Source organism: Urocitellus parryii, chromosome 3 (genome assembly GCF_045843805.1).
Source record: "Urocitellus parryii isolate mUroPar1 chromosome 3, mUroPar1.hap1, whole genome shotgun sequence".
Taxonomy (NCBI): Eukaryota; Metazoa; Chordata; class Mammalia; order Rodentia; family Sciuridae; genus Urocitellus; species Urocitellus parryii.
The window spans coordinates 204926278-204953573 of NC_135533.1; the positions used below are offsets into that span (position 1 = coordinate 204926278).

At 56.6% G+C, this 27296-nt stretch overlaps 1 protein-coding gene across 2 annotated transcripts in view; it reads right to left on the reverse strand.

The window, feature by feature from the left end:
- Window positions 1-27296, reverse strand: part of Myo9b (myosin IXB) — a 97262-nt gene that overhangs the window by 58016 nt on the left and 11950 nt on the right. For both annotated transcript variants that reach the window (XM_077796344.1, XM_077796345.1), the window contains exon 2: window positions 21157-22053. In XM_077796344.1, the coding sequence (XP_077652470.1) occupies window positions 21157-21996 (840 nt within the window). In that variant the 5' untranslated portion in view covers window positions 21997-22053. The remainder of the gene's footprint in view (window positions 1-21156; window positions 22054-27296) is intronic.

Below are 27296 nucleotides of genomic sequence, written 5' to 3' on the forward strand. Positions count from 1 at the left end.
TTTTTGCAGGTCACCTCCCAGCTTCTGGCAGTTTCTCTTCAGAGCTGAGGTTGTGTTCTGCTGCCCAGGAGTCCCCAACTCCCGCTTCAGGCGACTCTCCTGCCTCTGCCTCCTAGAGCAGCCGGGCACCTGCGTGCACCACCCCAGCTCCTGCCCACCACCTCCTGCCTGAAGCTGCCTGCTCCCACACCAAGCAGAGAGGAAGGCCTGGCTGAGCCTCAGACCTGAGCACGCGGCAGCCTCGCCCAGGAGGCCCGCGAGGTGTCTTTGTCCCGAGGTTGTGCTGGACACCGGAGCCCATGGGCTGTGTCCCGCCCCGGTGGCCCAGGAGCCAGGAGGCTTGCTCTGCTGGGTTGGCTCAGAGTGGAGCTGGGGCTTCACCCTGGGAAACGCCAGGGAAGGATCCTCAGGCCCCTTGGCTCTTGGCCTGTATCTGTATTGGCAGGGTGCCCAATGTGAAGTCCCCAAGGCTTGGGGACAGCAGGAGTCCTAGGGCTAATGCCAGTCACCTGTACCCATCTGGGAAAATCAGTCCACGGCCTTGGGTTTCCTAGGAGATGGGGGAAGATGGGAGATGAGGGTCTTGGAGAATCTCTGCCGACAAACAGCCAGAGGCTGCCTGAGACGGGCCACGAAGGGCTTCCCAGCCCCAGAAGGCGGAGGCAGGGGGATCGCAAGTTTCAGGCCAGCCTCGGCAACTGAGCAAGATTCTGACTCAAAATAAAAATTAAAAAAGGGCTGCGATGTGGCCCAGTGATTAAGCACCCTGGGTTCAATTCCCAGGACCGCAACAAAAGAAGATGGGAACGAGTTCCGAGAAAAGCACTCCTAGGCCATCTCACCACCGTGGAACAAGGTCTTAGGGAACATCCAGGTGTACAGGACCCGGGGGGCGCGGCCCACTGCACAGCGAGGTCTCCCGTTCCATCAGCGCTGCTACCGATGACAGGAGTCCCCTTTTTAATGGCACAATAGCAGGCGCCGTGTCTCCTCTGGGTACTCCCTTTATCCATCCATCAGCTGCTGGGCGCTCGGGCTGCTTCTGCTGCCTGGCTGCTGTGACGGGTGGCGCAGGGACGCTCCCGACAGTCCCCTGACACACTGCTCCATTCCTTCTGATACACACCAGTAGTGGGAGTTCCTTTTATTTTCTTGGTACCAGGGATGGAACCGGGGGAGCTTAGCCACTGAGCCACATCCCAGCCCTCTTTGGTATTTAATTTAGACAGGGTCCCGCTCAAGTGCTTAGGGCCTTGCTAGGTTACTGAGGTCGGCTTTGTACTGGAGATCCTCCTGTCTCAGCCTCCCGAGCTTACAGGTGTGTGCCACTGCGCCCGCCTCGGTGGCTCCTTTTCTAACTTTTTGAGGACTCTCCATACTCCCGCTACCCTGTCCCAAGTGTCCTCCACGGGGCCACCCTGTGTGCGAACACACTGCCTGTGGCTGCTTCCTTACTCATTGGTAGAACACAGTGAAAATTTGGTCATACGCTGTGTGATGACGTTTCAGTCAATGACAGGCTACATATATGACGGTGGTCTCGGGTGCCTTTAATGGAGCTGAAAAGTTCCTCCAGCCTAGTGACATCACAGCTGTTACAATGTCCTGGAGTAGCACATTCCTCATGTGTGTGGGGACACTGGCGTAAACACACCTAGTGCTCTTCTCGTCATGTGAAGGTACAGCTGCTCACACAATGAGGGACAGCGCCTCCTACCCCGTGATGGCCAGTGACTGCGTCCTTGACTCACGTGGTGACCCTGCTGACTTGACTGCTTTTCAGCGTGTGCTCGCCTCACCTATAAACTCGGTCACTGGGAGCAACGTGCTGTCAGACCTGCAGCTGCCTCTCAGGTCTCGGGGGCCTGCGTCTCCACAGGATGTCCCTTGTCTCTGGATTCACTCTGCGTTTGGCTCCTCAAGGGCCCTAGAGCAACAGGCTGCACCACCCACCTGTGCCACTGGCCTCAAGTGCACAAGGCTATGTCACCCAGGTGAGTGCAGCGCACTCTAGGACACCGACCGAAGGACCAAGCCGCCTAGCACAGATCCTCAGAACCTACTGCCTCCCACGGGACGCAGGACTGTGCTGTGACACGTGAAAATGATATGACATCACACCCTCAGCAGCCATCGACTGGCGTTTCATCGGCACACAGAGGATGCAGGCTACCCTGGTGCTACAAGAGGCGAGGCGAGTCTTCGTGACCAAGACGGGGTGGCTGGGCAGCTGAAATACTGACCACCTGGCCTTTCATGAGAATGTGCCAGCCACTGCTCTGGAAGTTCAGTTAATGGTCCCTCCTCCGAGGCCAGGGGAGGGCTCTGACCCTCAGACATGGCTATGTCACGCTGGGTAGGCAGGACAGGCGGATTGGTCTCCTGAGGCATGGCAGGGACGCAGAGAAGCAGGCCAGGAAGCACGGGGGGCAGGACAGGCCCACAGACTCCTAGGCTCAAGGGAGGGCCAGGCAAGGAGGAGGGGAGGCGCAGCCCAGCCCACTCCCTGGGACTGGGAGCAGGGGAGACGCAGGCCAGGCCGCTGGGCTGTAGGGAGGGAGGAAGTGGGAACCAGGCCCACGGGCTTTAGCTGACGCACGGCTTTCGGCAGAGCTGCTGTGGAGCATAGGGTGGAGGCACAAGGAGCTGACGCGGTGGTGGTAATGGAGGTGAGAGGCGGCAGCAGCCCTGGGGAGGTGGGACGAGGGACAGCACCCGGCAGCCCTCCTGTGTGCAGGTGGCAGGTGCAGGCTTAGGCGGTCTGCAGATGAAGAGGCAGGAAGTGGAGGACTCACCCCAACCTCACGGCCCTGCTCAGCACAGGAGGAAGTGGAGGCTTGGTAGGACCTGGCTCACACCCAGCTCCCGCAGGGCTCTCTCCTCTTCCTGTTGCCCAAGGGGCTTGGGGTACCCTGCAGGTTTGCAAAAGCCAGTCCTTCAGTCCCCAGAAGCCCAGATGAACCGAGGATGGCTGTCAGGGGTGCAGAGGGCTGGGTGACAATGGGACCTGCAGCCCCCTTGCCTCAGCGCCCTGGAGCCCAGGAGGCACCACCACTTGCAGGATGGAAATGGTAAACACTGAAAATGCAACGGCAACTCCCAGAGCCAAGGACAAGTCCCTTTAAGATAGACTGATTCCTCCTGAGGGCCTCAGGAGTGCTGGGGTTGGGTGGCAGAACCCTAAAACAACAAAACCCCCAAGTACAAAACAAGTTACCGAGACCTTTCTTATGTCACCAAAGTTTGGTTTAAGTTATCACCAAACCACAGGCTAGATCACAGGAAGAGTCAAGAACAAACCAAGCTTCGATGGGGAAGGTCCTGCTTGAGGAATTTATCAGGTTTCCTGAGGCTTATCTTACGCCCAGGCCTGAACCATTCTCTTTGGAGTTGCTCTCTCGGCACCTCCCCGTCGGTTTGATCCCTTGTGGATCAGACCCAGAGCCTCCTGCAAGCTGGCAAATGCTCAACCACTGAGGCACATCCCCAGCTCTTTAAATGCTTTTTAAATTTTGAAACAGGGTGCTGCTAAATTGCCCAGGGGCTGACCTTGAACCTTGAACTTGACATTCTCCTGCCTCAGCCTCCCAAGCAGCAGGGATTATAGGTACACACCATAGTACTGGGATTTCTTGGTTCTTTTTGGGTGGGAACATCAATCCACTTCTTTTCATATTTGTGAGTAAGATATCCATATTACATTTACATATTGCCCTCTTATGACTGCTTTCATTATATCACATGGATTCTGATGTTACTGATTTTCAGAAATCTGTAATTCCTAAAACCAAATCCTAGAGTTCATTTCCCTTTGTCTAAAAGGTGTTTAATAGAAGCTGACTTAAAGAATTTTCCATGTGGAAGGGTCTTTAAACATTCATTTCTGCTCTACTGCAGTGTTGTAAGAGCAGCTTCACTTTCAAACTTCTAGTTGCTTTCTCCGTGACCTGACACAGGAATCATCACTATTATTATTTGCAGTGCTGGGGACGGCACCCGGGGCCTTGTGCATGCCAGGCCAGCGCTCTATCACCCCAGGAGCATCCTCTGCCTCCAGTTCACTTCTAATGATTTCCAGAAATCCTGCACCATTTGGAGAATTCTCAGCCTGGCTTTGCAGCTCATTTGCATGGGGGAGAAGCGAGCCTCAGGCTGGGCAGGAGGGGAGTTTCAGTGGAGGCTCCTTCTGCAAGCGGTCAGCTCCTTGAGCAAGGTTTCATCTGGGATGACATTTGCTTCCCTACACAATTCCTCAACTGTATGGACCCAGATGCCCACGGCGACAACTGCCAAGACTTCTTGTACTTTCTACGCAGTAAAACTGAGTCTCTGCATATATAAGGAAAGGCACCCTAGAGCACCCTGCACCTTCTGCGAGGTGCTACTACCTCTGCACACCTAGGGCAGGGGCTCCCCTGGGCCTGCTCCAAACACCTGGGATCAGCAGCCTATCCTCTCGGGGCGCCCTCACTTACAGAAGTGAGCAAAGGGTCAGAACTGCCAAGCTTTCGGCCTGCCCCTGCCTCGCACCCCTGGCCTGTGACCACTCCTGTGTTCTTCTGGTAGGATGGGGCAAGGGAGAGAAAGTTGAGAATCCAAGTTTGGCCTGTAGAGACTTGTGAAAGGAACCCTGGGCTCCATCCCAGACCTGCAGAATTCCCAGAAAGGCCATCTTTGCTGTGGTGCTGGGGACAGAACCCAGGGCCTTGCAAGTACTAGGCTCACACTGAGCTGCACCCCCAGTCCCGGGAATCTAAATTCTTAAAAAAGAACCCGGGGATTCCTGATCGCCAGAGGGTGAGGAACTTGCTCTGGGGCTCTGGGGCTGATGGTGTATTAGGAAGACAAGGAGGCTCTGGGAAGGGGTAAAGCAAGACCAGGTCGACTGCCACTCCCTCCTGTTTCCTTAAGCGTCACACTTGGGACGCGGTGAAGGGACAGTCAAGCGCAGGGTGGGACACAGAGCTCTGTTCTTCACAGAGATAGCTCCACCTGACAAAGGCTATGCTTTGTGGCTTCATGGTGCTTTGTGACAGACCTGTGTGACCATTCTGCTTTCCATGCTTAGTATTCAAGAAATTACGTGGGATCATCTAATGCTTTAGTGGGCCAAGGGACGCTTCCGGCTGGGCCAGGAGGTGTGGCAGATGCTGATTTAGATCTTATGTGCCCCCAAAGGCCCTTGGGTCAGAGACTTGTTCCAGTCTCTTTGGAGATTGAACCTTTAGGAGATGGGGCCTGGCAGGAGGTCTCTGGGTCACCTGGGGCAAGACTTTGAGTGGGACTGAGCACCCTAGACCTTTCCTTCTTCTCTTTCTCACTTCTTGGACTGCCCTGCCACACACCTCCTCCACGATACATGGCCTTGTCATAGGCCTAAAGGCAGCAAGGCCAACTGATCACGAACTGGAACAGCCAACACTGTGAGCCCAAACAAACCTTTTCTCTTTATATTCTGATTATCTCAGGTATTTGTCACAGTTACAGAAAGCCGACTGATAAAACAGGTGAGGTGTATTAAATGCATCTTTTATTTTTAAATATTTTTTAGTTATAGGTGGGCACAATATCTTTGTTTATATTTATGTGGTGCTGAGGATCGAACCCAGTGCCTCACGCATGTTAGGTGAGCGCTCTCCCTCTGAGCCACCACCCCAGCCCTGCATTTTCAACTTATAATACTTTCAACCCACGAGGGTTTCCCAGGTGAGTTGACGTGCACCTGTATTCGCTGTAATCTGACTGCTTTCCTGACATTTAGCAACATCAGGTGGGAAAGTGTGATGTTCCAGGGCTTTGCCTGTGTCTGCCACACCTCAGGTCCCATACCCCATCCCACCTGCCACCTAACTAGAGTGCAGTCAAGTTGAAGGGTGAAGGAAGCACAGCCAGGCCTGAGGATGTGGCCAGAGGTAGGAGGGAGCAGGAGAGGTTGTCGTGCCAGCCCTGGCCCCTTGCTTGGAATCCTTACGGCCCTGGGAAGCAGGAGCTCTCCTGCCCACGGGGTAGACGGGGAGACCGCGTCAGCTTGCAGCCTGGCTCCACCAAGCCCTCCTCCTGGCTCTCGGGTGACCATCTTCCCACATGGGCCTGACAGCAGGCTGGCATGCAACCCACCCCGAGCTCCCCAGCACTGCCACCTGTTCACACCACCAGTGGCCCAAGTGGCGAAGCATTTCACAGAAATAATCAAGAGGCTGTGGAGACGGTGGGCCCTTGGGTGGCGGAGGAAAGGGCTGGAGACTCTGGAGCTGGCGCTGTCCACTGAAATAGGGAGGCGGGAGAGGGAGGTGGACATGAGGCTGAGGGGCCAGGGGTTCCACAGACCACGCCACAGAGGCCATGTGGGGCCTTCTGCCCACTCCCCATTTTTTAAAATAAACATTTAATACAATAGTGTTTTTGAGACCAGATCTTGCTGTTGCCCAGGTTGGCCTCAAACGATCCTCCTGCCCGTCTCCTGAATGGCTGGGACACAGGCAGGACGGCTCCTGGTTTGGCGTGGGGTAGTTTTAGATTGGCAGTCAAGTCCAGGAATACGAGCTGTGCTCGGCCTTCCCTGTGGTGAACGTGCAGGTGCCTGCCACAGCACCTCACTCGAAGAACACCCTGTTCTTCACCCAGATCTACACTGACACCCACCCGCTTCCTCACTCTCCCCTAATGTCCTTTTTCTGGACACTCAGGATCCTGTGTTATATTTGGTGGTCACATCTCCAGAGGTTCCTGAACTACATGGTGACAGTCTCTCAGACTTTGTGGGGCTCCCTCTGCCTCCTCTTCCTGCACAGTCGGTGCAGAGCCGGCCTGGTCAGCGCGGGAGGCCAGGTATGAGATTTTAACAGCTTTACTGAGGTGTAATTCACAAATAGGAACTACACAGGGCCTGGGGGCTTAGCTCCGTGGCACAGCGCATGCTCGGCACGTGTGAGGTCCTGGGTTCCACCCGAGATGCCTCAGAAATCAGCAGGGGGTATGTTTGCTGCGTACAATCTGGTGTTCTGATATACGCATGCTCTGAGATGACGGCCACCAGCAAGCTAGTTAACACACGTGTCACCTGACAGTCAGCATCACCTTCTCCTTTTCTGGTGGTGAGCACACTTGGCAAATTCTAGGGCACAGAGGCCCGTGCTGCGGGCTGGGTCTCCAGAACTTATCTATTCATCCTAGGTGACTGAAGCTCGTGCCTTGGGGCCAGCTTCTCCCCGTTTCCTCCTCCCTCTGCCTGGGTGTGAGACTGTTTTATTCTCCACACACGAGTGACATGGTGTGGTATTTGTCCTTCTGTGCCTGGCTTATTTCACTTAACACAACGTCCTCCCAGTTCAACCATGTCACAAATGACAGGATGTCCTTTTTTTAGGGCTGGGCAATACTCCACTGTATAAGCCCCACATCCATCCATTGTTCATGCTCTCTCGCTTTCCATCATATTTCCTGTGTCCATTCATGTGAGACTGACCATTATGAGAACTGGTGGTGAATGTCCCTCAGTTTGGGTTTATCTGACATCTCTTTCTCTCTAAATGTTGTTGATAAATAGCTTCATTGATACATAGACACAGACACACACACACACACACACACACACACACACACACACACACAGACTGTGCTGTATTTGCTCTAAAATTGCAAGTTGGGCACTGTCATCCCTCAGTATGTGCAGGGACTGGCTCTAGGACCCCCCTGAGGAGATCAAAATTCAAGGATGCTTGTTCCTTCTATAAAACGGCACCGTACTTGCAGAGAACCTGCCTGTGCACACCCTCCCATAGGCTTTAAATCATCTCTGGATGACTTCTAAAACCTGATAAACCAAAAAGAAAGACATCAGCATGGATTCAGCAGATGCAACCCTACCCTGAACATCGGCGGAAGCCTCAGGGGCAGAGTCGTGGACACACTGATAACCATGCTGACACTTGGGCTGTGTCACTCTGTACCCCACCCCTGGCTTCCACGCACCGGGAGTGCCAGTTACATCCCCCCACAGATATGAAGATCAAAACCGTCTTTCATTGTTGCCAAACGTCCTTGGGGCAGGATCTGCTGGTGAGACCCACAGCCCTGGCTTGGCTCAGAAGTCAGCTGCGTGGAACCCCGAACATGCTGTTTACAAAGCACAACCTGCTGTCACTCACTCTCCCTGTAAGGGGTGACAGGTTGGTCATAGGCTGGGTGGGTGATGCTGAGCTTCCCAAAGACAGTCCACCTCTGGGGGGACCCAGGGAGCTGGTGCCTCCAGGGCCTGGTGTCAGGGGCTGGCTCTGGCCAGCAGCAACAAAGGGCCGCTGGGGCCTGGGCTACCCAGGGTGGGTCTACTGTGACTGCTCCTGCCACCGCTCCACGGTGGGTGATCACTAGGAAGCAAGTCAGCCACCAGGCTCTGTGGTCAACACGATGCTGGGCCAACTTCAACCCCAAAGTGCGGCAGGTGTCATGGGCAGATGAACAGATGGGCCCTAGTCACTTTAAGCCTAGTGCAACAACCCCCGAAACACCGAGTCAGGTGTGGCAGCTGTGGCAGGGGTGTCCCAAGACCTGTGCTTTGGTTTTTAACCAACTCTTTCTCCAATTTCCAAGGAGACCTTTTTGGGTGCTTAAAATACACCCTATAATTTCACTCTTGTCTTAGATGCGGCATTCCCCAAAATATAACTTCCCCTTTGGTCTAAAATGGCCTGAGATCATTCTAGAACATCAGGGCTCTGCCCTTTCAAGCAGCAGGCCAGAAAGGCAGCTCACACAGGAGGACAAGGAGCACCAAGTGGGCTGTGCCTTTCAGTCCTGTATGGTCAGTGCCACCCCTGAGCCCTCCTGTGCTCCTAGGCTCCTCTTGAGGAAAGGTCTTAGGACACGTGACGGTCGGACACAGAGGTCCACCTATGCATGTGCCCCGTCGACCTCAGCTCACCCAGAGAGGACTCATAATACCTCACACAGTGGGACGCCCTGCAGACAGCTGTGTCCTCTATTGTTTGGGAGCAACAACAAGGAAAAGTCTGTACGTGGTCAACACAGACGGCCCAGCGCTGGGCACGGGACCCAGGGTCTCACACAGGCTGGGCAAGCACGTCACCACCCAGCTGTACACCTGAGCCCCAAAAGCCATTTTTTTCCTCAAATATTTAAATCCACAGTAGGTTCTGTGAATGTGGAACCTGCGGCTCAGGACCAGGGGTACCGGGGCAGAGGGCACCGGAGGTCAGCAGGTCTTCCTACAAAGGACCAGGGAGTGACGACTTTTGGCTTTGCTGGCCAGATGGTGTCTCTGTTGCAATTCCTCCGTTGCAGTCTGGCAAGGAGAAAGCCGCCAGAGACAACATGTCAATGTGTGTTCGTGGCTGTGTGCCAATAAAACTTTATTTGTGGAAACAGGTGCGGGCAGATTCCTCCTGGGAGCTGCAATTTGCCAACCCTTGATCTGTGCAGAAAGAAATGGAACCCCAAACTAAGAAAAGACGCTGAAAACAAACCAAGTGTCACTTGATAAAAGCAGACAAAAAAGCAAACTTGATAAGATGAAGCTCTGCCATGGTGGGGCTCGCTGACACTGAGAATGAGACTCGTTCCCGGCAGCAGCTCCTGGTGTGTTCCTCTTGGGGACATGCTTAAAGGAGACATGAACCACGGCCGACATCTGGCACGGGTTCAAGATGTCACCTGGAGGAGGGAGGGAGGGAAGAGCCAGCCCACACGGAGCCAGCACCAACTGCATCAGAACTGCTGAAGCGCGTGGACCCCTGGGACGGGGTCGTTTCAAGGCCCCCAGGATGCCAGCAACGTGGACAGTAACCGACCCCTACGCACACACAGTACAGAGCGTGACACGCTGGACAACGCTCTGTGAGGTGGGACAGTGGGAGATTTCATCATGCCACTCAGAACAGTGGGGAATTTAAAATGTTTTAATTGCTTTTTCTCTTTCAGGTACTCAGGACTGAACCGAGGGACACTCAACCCCTGAGCCACATCCTCAGGCCTTTTTATCTTTAATTTCGAGACAAGGTCTTGCTAACTCACTTAGGGCCTCTCTAAGTTGCTGAAGCTGGCTTTGAACTTGCATTCCTCCTGCCTCAGCCTCCAGAGCCATTGGGATCACAGGTGTGAGCCACTGCGCCTGGCCATTTTAATTTTGTGAGACACAGTCTCACTAAGTTGCTGAGGCTGGTCTCCAACTTGCCACCCTCCCACCTCAGCCTTCCAAGTGACTGAGATTATAGGCATTCGTCACTGTGCCCAACTGGATTGTTTTTTTCTGGAATTTTCCATTTAGTATTTTTGAACCACAGTTAACCATAGGTAAAGGACACTGCAGAAATCAAAATCATGGACAAGGGGAACTACTGCACACTTCTTTGCAAGAAAACTTGCTGGCAATACATCATTTCTCAGTGCTAGACATGAAACTTTTAAAATGATACTCTAAGACGAGCCTCCAAGTCAACCTGGAAGAACAGACTCTTACCCTTAGGGGGAACATCACGTCCTGGTACCAGGGACAACTGATGTCCTCCTGTCTGGCTGGTCAGGGGGCACAAAGAGGCACCAACCACCTCCTGAATGACAATGCTGGCACCCCACTTCTCCCCCACCCCACAGCCACCTCACAAAGGTGCTGAATATAGTTGGCTGATGTGTGACTCTAAGGCATGATGTTGCCAACAAACATTGTAATTTGAAAAGATCTAGGCAGAGAATTCTGTAATACTAAAATCATTCTTTTCAAGGAGCTGATCTAAAATAGTGTTTTTTAATTGGGGTGGTCATGCTCCTCAGGGGACACTTAGCATCTGGAGACATTTTTGATCGTCACAATTGGTGATGGGGGTGCTCTGGTACCTAGCAGGCAGGGACTGGAGATGGTGCCCAAGGCCCCAGAGTGCTCAGGATAGAACCCCATCCCCCTTTACAGAGAATGATCCTGCCCTCAAATCTGCCGACAGAGCAGAGGCTGGGAACTTAGGTTAGGACAGGAAGTGTGACCTTTGACCCCAAGAATTTCCATGAGGTCTGATGTTGACCCCATCCAAGGGCTGAGCTACTTCTTGTCCCTGTGAGGACCGCCCTGCCCTGCCTACCTCCTGCCCTGGATCCTACCCTCCTCGGGCTGCTGTTGATCCCCATAAACTGCTCCCCTACCTTCACGCAAACATCCTGGGAGGCCATGGGGAAAGAGCAGCAGCCAGAGATCTACTCACCGTGTCCCTCCCGCTGCCTCCCAGGGGATCCGCTTACATCTGGGGCTCCCAGGAGATCCAGGCCACAGTGAGCTCTCTCTTCACCCCTGCACCCTCTCTCTCCCACCCATGCTTGTTCTCCTGGGATCCCCATTTCTGCCTCCCACTCCCCTGCCCCTATGAATTTGTGGCCCCAATGTCCACATAGATGACCACTCGGTCACCCAGCCTTGCAGGTGGCCAGGGCCAGTTTGAGCACTGAACACTGGTGAGGAAGGGATGGGTCTTCTGAGAGTTCCAATTCTGCCACCTCCTCTGCCAGCCCAGCTCCCTCCACACCCAGCTGTCTGCTGAGCTCCCGGCAGCGCCCTCCGTGTTCACGTGTGGCGCACACCAGCCAGGCGACTCTGGGTGGGGCTTTCAGACCTGGGAGACAGATGGGCCTGAAACCGAGGCTCCAGCCTGCCTCTCGCATCACTGGATGCCAAACACAAACACATGGGTCTCTCTTTGCTGGCTTAAGATGCTAGTGACTTCTGCTCCTGTCCCCATCCTGAGCCTTGTCTCATCTGCTCTGAAGGGGGTCTCAGGAGGCCTGTTTTTAGCCATGTGCCCCTCCCTGTCCGCACTGATTTCTCCTGGCAAACTCGGCTCCTCTCACGGTTGACAGGTGAGGGGAGGGCACATGCTATCTGGCAGGTGTCCAAGCTTGGCCCCTGCCCCCTGCCCTGTGGCCCCTGCCGGGTCATATGACCAGATAACCTCGAAAGCCAGATTCGGGGTCCTGGGGAATCTTTTGAGCTCCCAGTGCTCAATTCTGCCTCGGACACCCCGTCAGCTCCTCAGACAAAGCTCCCCCACCAGCCTCCGTATCCCCACCCTGCAGTCATCTTTGGGCCTCGCCTCGGTCTCCGTCTGACTGTGCTCTGGCTCAGCGCAGAGCTGGCTGCTCCCAGGCCCCTCTTTCCCGCCGGCTCTGATGCCTTCCTTCGAGGGAGCTGCGAGCAAAGGCTCCTGTCACCTTCTGGGCCTGCTGTCCCCACAGCTCCCTGAGCTGGGGTCCCTTGGCAGGCTCAGCTGCACCTGCAGAAGTCCATCCCAGTCATGTCCAGGTGTTTATCAGTCCCTGTCCTCCCGCCCAGTGGCTCCAGCCCTGAGCTCACACACAACAGGCTGCTGGCGGGGGCCCAGCTCTCCTCCTCCATGAGGGTCAGCAGGATCATCCTCATGAGAACCACCCTGGCCCCACGACACTGCTCTGGCAGGGGACACTGAAGTGTGGATGTTGGCCTGCCTGAGGCAGGGAGGGGCCTGGGCCAAAGCAGAGCAGTGAAGTGTGGCCCCCACTGGTGAGCAGAGGAACCAACGTGGTCCAGCCACACCAGGGCGCTGACCGGCTGCAAGGGGAATGAGCCTGGAAACCACAGTGCAAGAGGGCACAGGAGGTACCACCCCACTTACAGGGAATGTCCAGAACAGGCCGATGCAGAGATGGCAGACGGACGAGGCTGGCAGAGGTGGGAGGGGGGATGGGAGGGGCTGCTTACGGATGGAGTCTCCCCTGGGGGTGAAGATGTCCTGGACCTAGACAAAGGTCCCGGAGGATGCCCAACACCAAGTGCATCAGATGCCATGTATTAGCCTGCCTTCTAGCAAACGCCTTTGCACAGCGAACAGGCCTGTCTGGCTCCCAGTTTAGAGGTTCAGGGGCATGGTACGCCAGGCTCTGCTCTGGGGAGGGCCACTGGCTGCTCCGCATCATGGCGTTAGTGCATGGGTGGGACAGCAATCACACCGCCAAACCAGAAGCCAGAGAAAGACCAGCTGCCCGTGCTCCGCCAGGGCAGCACCCTGTGATCTAACAATTCCCACCACTCTACCTCTTCCAGGACCCACCATCTCCCAATACTGCTGCCCTGGGGACCAGGCTTCCAACACAGGGACCTCCAGGGGACAAACTCAAACCACATCCAATCCACAGCAGTTGCAGAACCCTGCGCCTCAATGAAGCTCTCAGCCCAGCCGCAGCGCCGAGACCTGGGCAGCACCCCGCCGCTCCAGACCTGCCCCTCACCCTGGTGGAGGGCCGCCCGTGTGCTTCAGTTCCCCGCTGTCGGGGGGGTGGTCAGTGCGCCTGTGCGAGGATAAGGAAGCAGAGATGGCGCAGGCCTGTCCATATCTGGCCCAAAAGGCTCAAAGAGAGGGACATGGCCTGGGCAGGTGACCTGAGAGCCAAGGTCAAGATGAGGATGACACCGTGGTCTGGGTCACCTGCCCAGATGGGCCTGGCCTGCTGCTGTGGGTGGTGGGAACAGGCTGGTGGAGGGGCCGGGGGAGTCTAGAGTCACTCGAGGAGAAGGGTTCAGGGTCAGGCTGGGCATAACTCCCAGTTCGTCTCACGACAGGCTTCAGGAGCAGGTCCAGGGCAGCAAGCTCCAGAGCCCTTCCCTGGCTGAGGCCCCAGTGGGGAGCCGGGTAGGCCTGGCTGGCCTCTCCTCTCTGGTGCCGAGCAGCGTGTCACTGGCACGGTCTCTCAGCCTCCTCTCCCAGCGTGGGCCAGGCCCCTGTGGTTCAATGGAGGCCTGGCCCCTGGGAAGCAGTGCAGTGACCGAGCATCCTTATTTCATTTCTGCTTTCAGAATCAAGCTCCGGGCTCACTGTCCAAGGCCGGGAGCACAGGAGCACTCGGGATGGAGTGAGGGGGCCCAGCCTGGCCTTGGCCAGAGGAGGCCAGCAGAGTGCTGCCAGCGGGCCGCAGGGGAAGGAGAAGGGTGTTTTGGGGGCATCTCTGTGGGGGAGCCAGCGTGACGCCACAGGCTGCTTTAACTGGAACCATCAAGTTGGCAAGAGGTGCCACACCTGGCAATGGACCCCAGTGCGCAAAGAGCACCCTGCACAGCTCGTGGCCCTGCTGAGACCAGGCAAACATCCAGGCAAACATCCTACTTCTGTAGGTGCAAAGGACCTGTGGCCTCCCAGCTGGAGGAGGCCCACGGCTCCTGCTGTCCCCAGGTCCTGTGAAACAGTGACAGTCACAGTTAACTGCAGCGGGCGGACATGTCAGCTGACTAGACCCAGCTTTCCATAACGCTCCCTTCCTGTTTTCTGGTCAGAATTGCACAGTGAGGCTGCAACCCGTGCCTGGAGGTGGGGGGGCGGGCAACCAGTGACACCCTAATCTCAAAACAACTCAACTTCTCCTTTTGGGGAGCTGAGAAAAAGCCCCGAACGCCACAAGCTGCACGGCCCTTCAGCCTTCTGCAGCCTGGGCCGAGCAGGGGAGGAGAGTGTTCAGGAAGACACAGGCAGTGTGAGCGAGCGGCAAGGCCCAGGCCGGAGCTGCCTGTGGTACGGGACCCAGAGACTCCCCCAAAAGACACTTCTAGGTCCTGAACCCTGGAAGCTGTGACCATGACCTTATTTGGAAACAAGGTCTTTGCAGATGTAATTAAGATAAGGATCTTAAGTTGAGGTCATCCATGATTCAGGGTGAACCCCAAACCCAGTGACAAGAGAGAAGAGAATGAGATCAGGGACACACACAGAAGGCGGAAGGCCACAGATGATGGGGACAGAGGTCAGGTGACATATCCACAGCCAAGAAACCCCAAGGACCGTGAGAGCCACCAGAAGCCGGGAGAGGCAGGAGAGGGACCCCCGACCCCCCAAGTCTCCAGGTGGAACCGATCCCGTCCACACCTTAATTTTGGACTTTTGGCTTCAAGATCTGTGAGAATAAATACCGTCTGTTTAAGTCACCACCTTCGCTGCCCTTTGTTAACAGAGGCCACCAGAACCTTGTGTGCCAGTGTCTCCATGGAGCTGTTTCCTCATCTTTACAACAGGCAGCGCTGCGAGGGGCCTCAGAGATGGTGGGTGGGCAGGACCCGGGGCCCAGAGCCCGGCACGGGAGTCTGAGCCATGGTGACTAATTAGTCCTCCTATCAGCAAACAACTGGGTCACCTCAGAGCACCTGGAATTATGGGTGACATCCACATGCTCAGTGTCTAGAATTAACTGCGACTGAGCCTCAGCGGGCTGACTCTAAGGTGGAAGTTCTCACGCAGGGGAGATTCTGTTCTCAGGGGACACAGACAACGAGGACATTTTTGGCTGTCACATCAAATGTGGGGAGGTGCTGCTGTTCCATCTGATGGTGGGAACCAGGCACACTGCTGAACACACTTCAGCGCTCAGGAGGCCCACCACAGAGAGAGACGCAGCCCCGAACCTCAGCCCCGCGGGGAAATGGGCCCTGAGCTCGGCCTAGCCCCATCCCTTTGCAAACAGTTGCCCAGGAAGCATGTTTGCTGCCATGACGTGGAGTTGGCTCAAGTTCATTTTGGAACCTGGTGTGGGCACCACCCTCCACCAGCTTCTAACTGCTGGAGAAAATTGGCCTCGCTGGCTCAAGCTGTTGAGGCCCCAAGGAGGCAGCCTGGCGAGATCAGGCGTCTGACTCATGAAAGGGTGACTAACGGCCATCCACTGCAGCTAGGACAACTTCCAGAGTCCCTCAGGGCTACCGCAGGAAAGGAGGTACAGGCGCGGAGGCTGGCGGGAGCCTGACCGGCATCAGGGCAGGAATTACGGGTCCCAGGGTGACAGTAGAGCTGGGAGGCCCCCGGGGACAAAGGCACAAAATACCACAGCTTGTTACTCGAGGGGGACTACTGTGGGCTGACCTGTGTACCCCCAACAAAAGTGAAGTCCACACACTCTCTCCCAGAACCTGAAAACGGGATGTTATTTGGAAACGAGGTTTTATTTGTTTTCTCGCTATAACGAAACACCCGAGGCTAAGTACCTCGTGAAGGACGGAGTTCATTAAGCGCACAGTTTTGGAGACTAAAAGTCCCAAGCTGGGGTGGCCCCATCTGTTTGGCCTCCAGTGAGAGCTCTCTGGCTGCATCACAGCATGGCAGGGAAGTGGAGAAGAGACCAGCTGTGCTACAGCTTGGCCCTGGAATGTCCCCTGAAGGCCCATGTGCTGAAGGCTGCCCCCTCGTCAGGGGTGCTCCTGGGAGGTGACAGAATCTTAGGAGGTGGTGCCTAGAGGGAGGTCTTCCGATCAGATGGGGATGTGTCCTTGAAGGGGACAGTGGACCCTGGCCTTTTTTGTTTTGCTTCCTGGCCATCACGAGGTAAGTAAGCAATTTCCTCTGCCATGGTGTCCCCACTGCCTTGCCACAGGCCCCTAACCAACTGACTCATCATGGCTTGAAGCGTCCCAAACTGAGCCAAGCCAGAGCTTTCCTCTTCTTATGCTGCTCCACCTCAGGTAAGCTGGTCCCCACAAGTCGCATGCAGGGGGCCAAGAGTGTGGGGGTGACCTCAACCCACTCTCGTAGAACTCACTCCTCCTAGAAGCCAGCACGAGTCCTTCCACTGCAGCCTCCCAGGACCTAATCCCTTGCACGAGGCCCCACCACTTTTTTTGCACCAGGGATTGAACCTAGGGGTCCTTAACCACTGAGCCACATCCCCTGTCTGTCTGTCTGTCTGTCTATATCTATCTGAGACAAGGTCTCACTGAGTTGCTAGGGCATTGCTAAATTGCCGAGGCTGGCTTTGAACTTACGAGCCTCCTGCCTCAGCCTCCTGAGCCACCGCATGCACCACTGTGCCCGGCCAGGCTCTACCTCTTAATGGTTCTACCATTCCACACTGCCGCGCTGGATACCTGCCTCCAGCACAGGGACCTCTGGAGGGCACAGGAGAACACAGCGAGCATCTCTGCAGATACAACTGGTTAAGACACGGTGATGCTGGGGTAAGACGGGTCCTAAACCCAAAGAGTGGCATCCTGGCTAGAGGACAGGTGGAGATACCAACACCGGCGAGGGTGGAGCCTCGGAGCCACAAGCCAAGGAGCCCCGGAGCCCACAGAGCTAGAGCGGGGGGATGCTACCTACGTGCTGAAGAGGGAGCGAGGCCCTGCAGACACCTGAATTTTGGACCCCTGGCCTCCAGGACTGGAGAGTGCCCTGCTCTGAGGTACTGTTAGGGCGGCCACAGGAAACTCGACCATGTCTTGCACGGTCCTCGGAAGAGAGGAAAGCTGCTCTGGAGGCCACTGGGGAGAACGTGGCCCCTGGACTCAGACCTAGGCATCGACTGCCCCGTCTACACCCTGCCGAGACCTCAGGGGCCGGCAGGCTGCTCGGCTGAAGGCGTGGTCCCAGCGCAGGGCTCAGGTGGGGCTTCTGGGAAGCGGTCAGCTCACGAGGCCCCGCTGCACCGGGGGTTCTGAGCTCAGGGAACTGCAGGAAGCAGCCCTAGAGAGCCCTGAGGCGAGCGGTGTGGCCACCGAGGTGCCCACCACCCCAGGCCCAGAGCAGGGAGCCAGCGCCAGACTCGAGATCCCGAAACTCTGAGCCACAACCCAGCTTTCCCCTCGGCTTTCCTCAGCATCTTGTCAATGACCAAAAGCCAAAACAGCAGGGCTCCGGTGTTCCCACCTGTGGGTTCCACGACAGCAGATGCCCCACGTGACAAGAGCCCCTCACGCACACGCTGACTTCGACTGTCCTGGCCCACCCTCGAGCCCGCTGCCTGCCTGTGGGAAGGACGGTGGGGCCACCGAGGCCTCCCCCAAGGAGTTCCAGACTGGGATGCAGCCAGGGTCTCGGGGCTCCTGGGCAGGCTGTGTGCCATCAGCGACCTTCCTGTGGCTCCCGAGGCCCTGCTGGGCCTGCCGCCTGCCCGGCCCCGGCCCCCGCTCTGCCCCTGGCTCACCCTGTCCCAGCGTGTCCTCCTGATGCCCATGCAGCCTCCTGGCCTCTGCACTGGCCGTGCCTCCTGCCGGCTGGCCGCCCGCTCACCGGGACTCCCTCCACGCCCAGCTCAGGTGTCGCCCTGGACCTCAGGACCCTGCACTCCTGGGCCTGTCGGCTGCTCTCGATGGCGGCCTGCCTGTCACTGAGGCTCTGTCTGTTACCGTCTGCCTGCACGTCAGACCTCGGTAACCGTCTCGGTCACCAGGTGGCCCAGAGCCTGGGCTGGAGCCTTGCGCTGGCGCGACACCCTGGGCTTTCGTCCCCATGCGTGCGTAGACAGGGGCCATCACTGCGGTCAGGGCTAGTTCATGAGGGAGGCACGGTCAGAAGTTAACAATGAACCAGAGCGACCGCAACGCACATCACACCACGCGAACGTGTGTCCCCTCCGGACACCTCCCGGCACGTTCACGGCCTTGCCCAAGCTAGCACCCCCCGGCTCCCTGGAGGCCTGAGCGCTGGCAGGCTGCGCGGGACTTTGGAGTCCTCATTAAATCAAACGAGGGCCACGGGAACACAGCACTGCAACATGGCCGCAGTCTCACGACCAAGACGCCTACCAGGAGGCCAACCTGGAGCACACAGTGGACACGCCGGAAGGAGCCTCGTGTGCAGGGAGGGGCCGTCTGAGACACTGCGTCACGCCCCGCAGAAGACAGTGCAATTCAAAACATGCCAGATGTTTACTTCTGCCTTTCTCCATTTAACATCTCCAGGACACAGCTGATTGCTGGTAACCTGGACATCCCAGTGAAACCTAGAGCAGGGCCACAGTACCTGCGGAGGGAGTGGAGGGCCCGGAGGGGCAGACAACCCGGTCAGGGCCGACTGCCATCAACAAGGAAACGCACACGGTGCTGGCAATGAGCTTAGTAGCTTTTAAGAAGTTCACGCAGAACATGACCCGAGTCCTCAGGTTACTCGCAGGGGAAACAGAAACAGGCTGCAGGTCTCGGCAGGAAGCTTGTCGTATGACCCTGTTAATTCTATGCGACGTTTCGGCGAGGAAGAGGAACTGAGCCGCCTTCTTGCCAGCGCAGGCTACATATGGCTTGGGGGATGGGAAAGAGGCCAGAGGTCGGTGCTCCGGGAAAGGCAGGACTGCCCCTGACCCTCTGCGGAGAAAGAGGTTTCAAGATCCTATGGATGAAGAAAGAGGACACATCCGCGTGCAGTTGTCCTGGGACTGGCCCAGGACTCTCCCAAGGACACCAAAGCCAAAGGCGCTCGAGTCCCGTCTATAAAATGACATCCTATTTGCACAGAACTGATAACATGGTCCTGCAGACCTTAAATCCACTCTAGATGACTTAGGACACTCAACAATACGTGCACAGCATGCTGTATCCTTCAGGGAATCACAACAAGAAAACAGTCAGTCCGTGCTCAGTACAGATCAATTCTTTCCCCAAAACAGTTCTGATTCATAGTTGGTTGAATCCATAGACGTGGAAACTGCAGATACTATAATGAAATATTATTCAGCAATAAAAAGTAAGTCCTCACTGGGTGCAGTGGGCCTGCCTGTGATCCCAGCAACTCAGGAGACTGAGGCAGGAGGATCACATGTTGGAGACCAGCCTCAGCAACTTAGTGAGGACCTAAGAAACTTAGTGATACCCTGTCTCAAAAAAAAAAAAAAAAAAAAAAAAGGGTTGGGTGGGTGCTGGGATGTAGCTCAGTGGTAGAGCACCCCTGGGTTAATTCCTCAGTACCAGGAAGAAAGAAAGGAAAAGAAAAAAGAATTCTCAAGCCACAAATGCATATTACTAAGTGGGGGAAGCCGGTCTAAAAAGGCCACACACCCTGTGACTCCAACTCTATGACATTCTGGAAAAGGCAACACTATAGGGACAGCGATCAGTGGGTGCCAAGAAGAGACAAGCACAGACCACAGAGCAGTGGAAATCCTCTGCATGGCGCTCTGCACACCGTATTCCACCGTCTAGTGTGTCACACAGAACGGTGCCATGTGGCCTTCTGCAGGGATCCAAACACACAGAAACAACACCAAGAGTGGACCCTGAGGTGAACCTGGGACTTCGGTTATGCCCAACATATCCACAAGGGCTTGGACCAAGTGCACAGATGGCCACTCTCAGACGCCCTAACAAGGGAGCCGGGAGGGCCGTGGGGACTCTGTGTCATCTGCTCTGAGTTTCTGTCATCTAAAGTGATCTAAAAAATAACATTAAACAAGAAAAAGTAGAATGCTGGACCCCAAATTCAGGGCTGCAGACCCCCTGAGCCCACACCCCACCCTGACCAGGTGATAATGGCTGCATCGTCTGGAGTCGCGTGGACGCATTGAGTGGGGCCACTGAGTGGTCACTTCTGCACCCCCTGAATCCACGCCGGTGACTAGAAGGCTCATCCACAGGGACATGTGGATGGTTCCTATGGGGTCTGACCAAGGGATACTGCACAGAGGACAGAGGGTGTGGGGGGCTCTGCTGCCCCTGTGGACAGTGCTGCCAGGTGACCCCCTCCTGACCTGCTCTGTGACAACGCACTCGACCGCCACCTGCTGAGGCTGCGGCGCCTGCTGCTTCTGCCCACCCTGCAGCCCTTCAGAAACGCCGAGTTCAACTGAGCACATGGCTTTGCTCTCAGGACTGGGGACAGACGGCCACCCTCCGGATGCTGCAGATGCATCACCCCCACACTTCACTCTCTTGATCTGGCCCTCCCGGGCTGGCGGTCCCCAGCGTCAGCCAAGGGCTCTGCACACCAACTCCTGTGTGCCACCCATCGTACCTGAGCCCACAAGGGGATCACCTCTACGCCCTGCCCCGATCCCAGGACCACTAGGGGCACCCCTGGGCCAGAGCCCGCCGTGATCTGCAGGAGCCAGCCTTTAGTCTGCGTCTCCTGCCTTGCTTGTTCCCCCACAAAAACCAGGACAAACCTACCCGGCCACCTCCTAACCGACCCTGGTGCTTCCCCAGGGTGGCCCTGTGTGATGTGGAGCCTGCACGCGGGAACGCCAAGTGCCCAACTGTCTCCTGACTTGGCTGGCCTGTCCCAGCTGAGTGATAAAGAATCTTACTTTTTATTTACTTTTTGCAGTGCGGGGATGAACTCAGGGCCTGGGGCACGCTAGGGAAGCGCGCTATCACAGAGCCTAGCCCGTCCCCAAGCCCGCATCTTCAGAGGTGAGGGTCCCTCCTGCCACCCGCCTCACGCTCACCTCCAGCACGGGGCCGGCCCCCAGGATGGTCCTCTCCACGCCGCTGGCGTAGCCCTTCTGGCTGAGGGCGGTGAGGCAGTGGATCAGGAAGTTGGTGCTCTGGGTCTTGCCGGAGCCGCTCTCGCCCGAGATCACGATGCACTGGTTGATGCGCTTCCTCAGCATGGCGTAGTAGGCTACGTCGGCCAGCGCGAAGACGTGCGGCTCCAGCTTGCCCAGCTGCTGGTTCTCGTACATCTTGACGTACTTGGGGTTGTAGATGGGGAGGAACTTGAAGGGGTTGATGGCCACGAGGATGCTCCCCGCGTACGTGTAGATCTTCTGCTGCAGGAAGCGGTGCTTGAGGTTCTTCAAGAGGTTGTCCTCGGTCAGCTCGGGGAGGTTGCAGAGGTCATCAAAGTCCGCCTGCTGTCGCGGCAAGAGGCCGCGCTCCACCAGGCGCCGGGCGGCCGTGGCCTGGGCCACCAGCTGCATGTGCACATATTTGATGGTCCCGTCTGCGTTGCGCTCCTGCAGCAGGAAGTAGTAGCCGTCCTCCTGCGGGTGCTCGTCCTGAGCCCGCCGGGGCCACAGCAGCACGCGATGCACTGGCGAGTCGTTGGCATCTAGCACCCACTCCTCCCCGCCCGACTCCTTGACCTCCACCAGCACGTAGCACTTGGTGCCATCTAGCCGCAGGCTGGCGATGGCATCCTTGATGACGTCGGACGTGGTGCTGTCCTTGGTGGCGGTCACTCGGCAGGAGGCCTGGCCCTCGATGGTGGATAGCCGTGGGTAGATGTACAGGTGGTAGGCTGCCTGCTCCCGGCGGCCGGAGCTGCCCGCCTCTTGCACACTCATCCTGTCGGCCACCCGGCTTCAGCATGCCTCCCGGGCTCGGGCGAGCTTGTCCTGGAGCTGGAAGGGAGGTCAAGGTCAGGCGGCTCTAAGCCCTGGGAAGAGGGATGTGGGACGCCCACCCTGCACAGACAGCACCAGACCCGTGGCCAGAAGACCCTGCCCTGAGCCGGGCCAGGAGCCACCAGCTCTGGCTCCCAGGGTGACAGTGGAAGAGCCTGTCTTTTCCTTAGTGCTGGAGCTGGGACCCAGGGCCTGTGCGCGTGTGGTGAAGTGCCCTACCTTCCACCGACCACACCCCCCACGCCTTCCTTCTGCCCTTTAACGGGACATCTGACTCATGTGGCTCTCGAGTGATGTCACCAGACAACTCCAAAACCAAATCCTCTCATTTGCCCCATCCCGGCACTGGTCCCTCCCTGTCCCACGTCCAGCCTCGTCCAGCCTCGTCATCCCACGTCCAAAGGCCAAGACCATCTCAGCTAAGCCTTCGCTGCCCACATCCTTCCTGGCCTCCGCTCCCTGACGAAACCTCCTCAGCAGCTGCCCGAACACATCAAGCTTGGCCCAGGGGCCTGGCTACGTCACCACCACACACCCGGCCAGAGCGCCTAGAGAGAGCAGGGCTGGACCTGTTGGAACTGGGGTCCCCGAAACCCAACCAAGGAAGATGAGGTCAGGGCAAGCCACTGAGAACTGGCTTGAGCAGAGCTCAGGACACGTCTGCTTCTAGAACACGACTCCAGCCTGCTGGGGAGAGGAGCGCCCTCAGGCCCAAGCCACGGGGTGCCCTGCAGGCAACTGGCCAGTCCCCTAAGAGGGCCAAGGTCTAGAGCAATTAGAAAAGGTGTGAAGAATCTGAATGCAAGGGGTGCCTTAGAAGGGATTCCCAACCAGAAAGAAGACGTGACCTGGGGGAGCCGAGTGAAGGTCGGGGAATGCTACAGTCTGGATCCCACCCGAGTGTGTTCACCAAGGGTTCAGGTGCCAAAAGCTTGGTTCCTGGTATAACGTTGAGAGGGGGACCTGTAACAGGTGGGGCCTTGCAGGAGATGATCAGGTCACTGGAAGGGGCTTAATATCACTCCTAGGAGGCCCTGGTTAGTCCCCTCCAGAGTGGGTGGTTACAGAAAGCGCAAGTCTGCTGCTTTCCTGCCACGTGATTCTTGTGGCATGCACCCCCAGATGCCCCCAAGATGCCATTTGCTGCAAGGTTGTCACTCAAGGCCACACAGAAAGTGCTGAATGGATTTCCAGCCTCTGAACTGAGAGGTACACTAGCCTCTTTTTTAAATGAAGGATCTAGCTTCAAGTACTTTGTTATAGCAACAGAACATAAATTAAGACAGATTGTAGATTATAGATTCTACACTATCTTTGCAACTTTTATGTAAATCCCAAGTTATTCCAATAGAAAAAGCTCTTGCCCTCCCCTTCTGTGGTGCTGGGGATGGAACTCAAGAGCCTCAAACATGCTAAGCAAGTGCTCTACCGATGAGCTGCATTCCAGCCCTGAAAAAGCTAATTTTAAAATTACATTTGCTTTTGGAGGCTGCTGGAAAAAGAAAATGCAGCTGATGCTGGTGATAGCCCATTTGGTATCTTGGAGCAGGAGGTATGTATGCAGTGTGGGTCACGTGTGTGCCACTGAGGGATGAGGACAAACCAGACCTTGGCTCAAAGCCCATCAGGAGAGGCTGTATGTCGACAATGGCGGAACACATGGAGCCCAACAGTGAATGACACAGGTAGGAGCACCTGCCTCAGGGTTCTGGGGATGGAACATCTCCAAGGGAACCTGAGGAGGAAGAATGCATTCTGAAGTGGAGGGAGGAGGTGCGGTCGGCCCACGGCTTGACTTTGTAAATAAAGTTCTATCGGAAGGCAGCCTGGCCATTCATTTACATGTTGCCTGTGCCTTCAGCCATCCTGACTAGGTGGGACAGGCACAGCAGAGCCTTTAAGGCCCAGAAAGCCTGAGATACTCACTGTGCAGCCAGAGAAGTGACCAGAGAAGATCCGCTAACTTCGCCCCAGCAGAAGCATGACTCAGCAGCGGGGCCTGTGGGGCAGAAGTGTCAGGAGGGTGGAGGAGGGGAAGGCCGGGGCCATGGATTCTGCAGCAATGGCAACTGTTAACACAGGGAGGGGGAGCCACAGCAGATAAGAGGGAGGAGTATTTAATTTTGAAAACCTGGACTCGTAGGGGCTCTGACTGTTCCTCTACCCCTGGGCACTGGGTTTCTAGTTACTTCACGGGTCCAAAGATCATCCTTGGCTTCTTCCTGGCATCTGTGCGCACCCCCTGGGGTCATGCCTCTCAAGGTGCAGGTAAGCAGGAACACTGTCATCTCTAGATTCAACTGTCACATTAACCCTCAGAAAGACCTGCATTAAATGAGGCAGCTCATCCGCTTTGGAAACCACTCGGGAGATTTCTTTAAATGCTAAACACACATCTAGCACGTGACACAGCAATTCTGCCCCCAGGAATAACGCCAGAGAAACAGCAGAGCCAGCCTCTGGGGCGTCACTCCTAGAGCCCCAAACTGGAGCCGAGCGCAACATCCATCAGCCAGTGGAGGAGCCAACTGGCCGTGCAGGGCGACCTGGTGCCGCGGTGGGAGCAGCCTGTGGTACCTGCTGTGGCAGGGAACAAACAGAAGCACTGCCCTACAAACTAGGCCAGACCAAAAGACAGCATGCATGCACCCAGCCATTCTGCTCCCAGGTCTCCATCACAAAGAACTGAAAACAGAGACTCAAATCCTTGCATGTGAATGTCCTGTAGCACAATTCACAACATCTGAAAGATGGAAATGACCCGAGGGTTCATGACTGGATGAATAGATGAGCAAGATAGGGTCTGTTCACACATGGGACTATTATTCAGTCAGGAAGAGGGATGAGGCACTGGCACATGCTACATACAACATGAACAATCTCTGAAAACACGACGCTGAGAGAAGCCAGACAGGAAAGACCACAGTGTGTGATCCCACGGACTCAGAAATACCCAGAACAGGCAAATTCACGGAGACAGGAAGAGACTAGTAGTTGCCAGGAAAAAGTGACAGGTAATGGGGACAGGGTCTCTTGGGGTGATGCAAATGTTCTAGAACCAGAAATGGTGTTTGTGCAATGCTATGAATATACTACATGCTGCTGAACTGTAGAGAGTAGTGAATTTTATGTGATTTTACCTCAAATTTAAGAGTCCAGGCTGTAAAATTCCATGTATATAAAATTCTACAGAATAAAAATGAACCCACAGGGGCAAGAGCTGCTTGGTGGCCGCCTGGGGTGGGGAGGGTTGATGAAGAGCGGGGGAGACGGCGTGGGCGATGGACGTGTCCGTGCCGTGGGCACTGTGGCTCAGGGCGCACTCTCTGGACCTCAGGGTCACTGTGCAGTGGTGACACTTTCCTAAGACTTCCACATGGTGAGGTCCACAAGGGGACCTGCCTCCCAGGATACGGCTCTGCTTTCTAAATGTCCCCACCTTATGCCCAGGGGCTGAGTGCCTGGGGTGCCATAGCAAGGAGGCGGCTGGGAGTTTGTGGGCGCACCAGGGGTTCAGGGAGCCTGAACCAAGGAGCCTGCTCTTCTGGCAGAGGGTTCACCACAGGATGTCCCCATGCAGGGCCGCGGGGTCGCGGAAGGCGGGCGGCGATTCATGCACTTCCAAGTCAGGTGAGAAACCCAGACTCAAATCGTAGTTTTTACACCTTAAACACAGCCACACACACACGTGTGCACACGCACACTCATACACCTGCAGGCTCACACACTTGCACATGCAAAGCTACACTTCTTCACTGCACAGGGGCATTCCAGTCAAAGGCTGACAACAGGCTCGATGGTGGCCCCATCAGGCTACAACCCACCCGCTGCTTCCGGGTGCGCGTCCCGGGCCACCTTCCTCCTCCCTGGCCTCCCTGCTGGCCAGCCTCCCTCGCCTGCCCAGAGCAGCAGGCTGCCCGTCTATGCACCACTCTGAAGCGGTGGCGGCTCCAGTCTTTCTGTGATGCCAGGTCCGAGGAAACGGGGGACAGCTCAGCCCCAGCTGGTCATGACAGCAAGAGCCTGGTCAGGATGCAGGGAGCAGGAGGCCTGTGGGGCATAGTGCAGCGGTGCCTCCACACCCCAGTGGCTCACGGGGGACAAACTCCACACGCCACAGCATGACTTCTGTTTCTGCTTCCTGACAACCAACCCTGACCTGACGATCCGGGGACAGGAAAGAAGGAGACTTCACTGGCCAGCGATGATGCGCAGTTTGTGTAAGTGCACCCCGCGACTCACACGACTGCAACCCGGCTTCCCAGCGTGTGTCTACCAAGTGACACAGGATGACACTTTGTTCACGTGCATACAGTGCACAGACCAGTGCGTGCGCACACTCTTGTACCAATACACCCACATTTATCAACACACATGGCTGCCCACATGCAGACACGTGTGCGTGCAAAGTATGAACATAAACACACAGGCCCACGTGCACGTGAGGGCACAAACACACGCCTCTATGCAGACACACCCACACGCATGTCTGTGGGGCCTCCCCCTCACTTCTATCCCAGACTTAGGGCTTCCACAGTGGCTCCTGGCGCAGGGGTGGACCCCGGTCCTGCCTCCCAGCCACCTGGCCTGCAGCCTGTCCCCCAGCTCCCACCTGGCCCACAGCCCCGTCCCCACAGCGTGGAAACCATGGTCCCTGCAGCCCCACCTCCCAGTCCCACCAGAAGACGGCACCAAACTCCTGCTAGTCCTACCTGCTGGCTAGAAGCCTTCCCTGGCCCCTGGGCCCCGCAGTCCTGGGGTGGGCAGTGTCACTTATACCTGCCCCTGTGCATGTCTCCTGCCCTGCCCCCAGGCCCTGCCCAGGGCCCGTCCACGCCACCACACCTGCTCAGGCACGCTGGTCCCACCTGGAGCCCACTACCACCACTCTCCCTGCCTCCCTGGACATCAGGGGGGTTTGTCCTTGTCTCCCACTGACCTGGGCCTATGTACTGTCTCCACACCCCAACCGTCAGGAGGGCCCGGCCTCTATCCTCTGTGCCACTGTGGGGGATTCCCTGGAAGAGCCGACCTCCATGTGGCCGTCCCACAGAAAGCCCCTTGGGGTGCCCACCTCCAAGCCCTTCGTCCAGCCCTCAGTGCCCCTGGCTATGCAGCCCGAGCAGCAGACTCCCTTCAGCTCCACCTGTGCTGGCAGCACACCCAAGCCCTTCCCGGGGGTCAGGCCCAGGATCACAGGCAGACCCTGGCGGTCTCCTGGATGGCCACCCAGCCCAGTC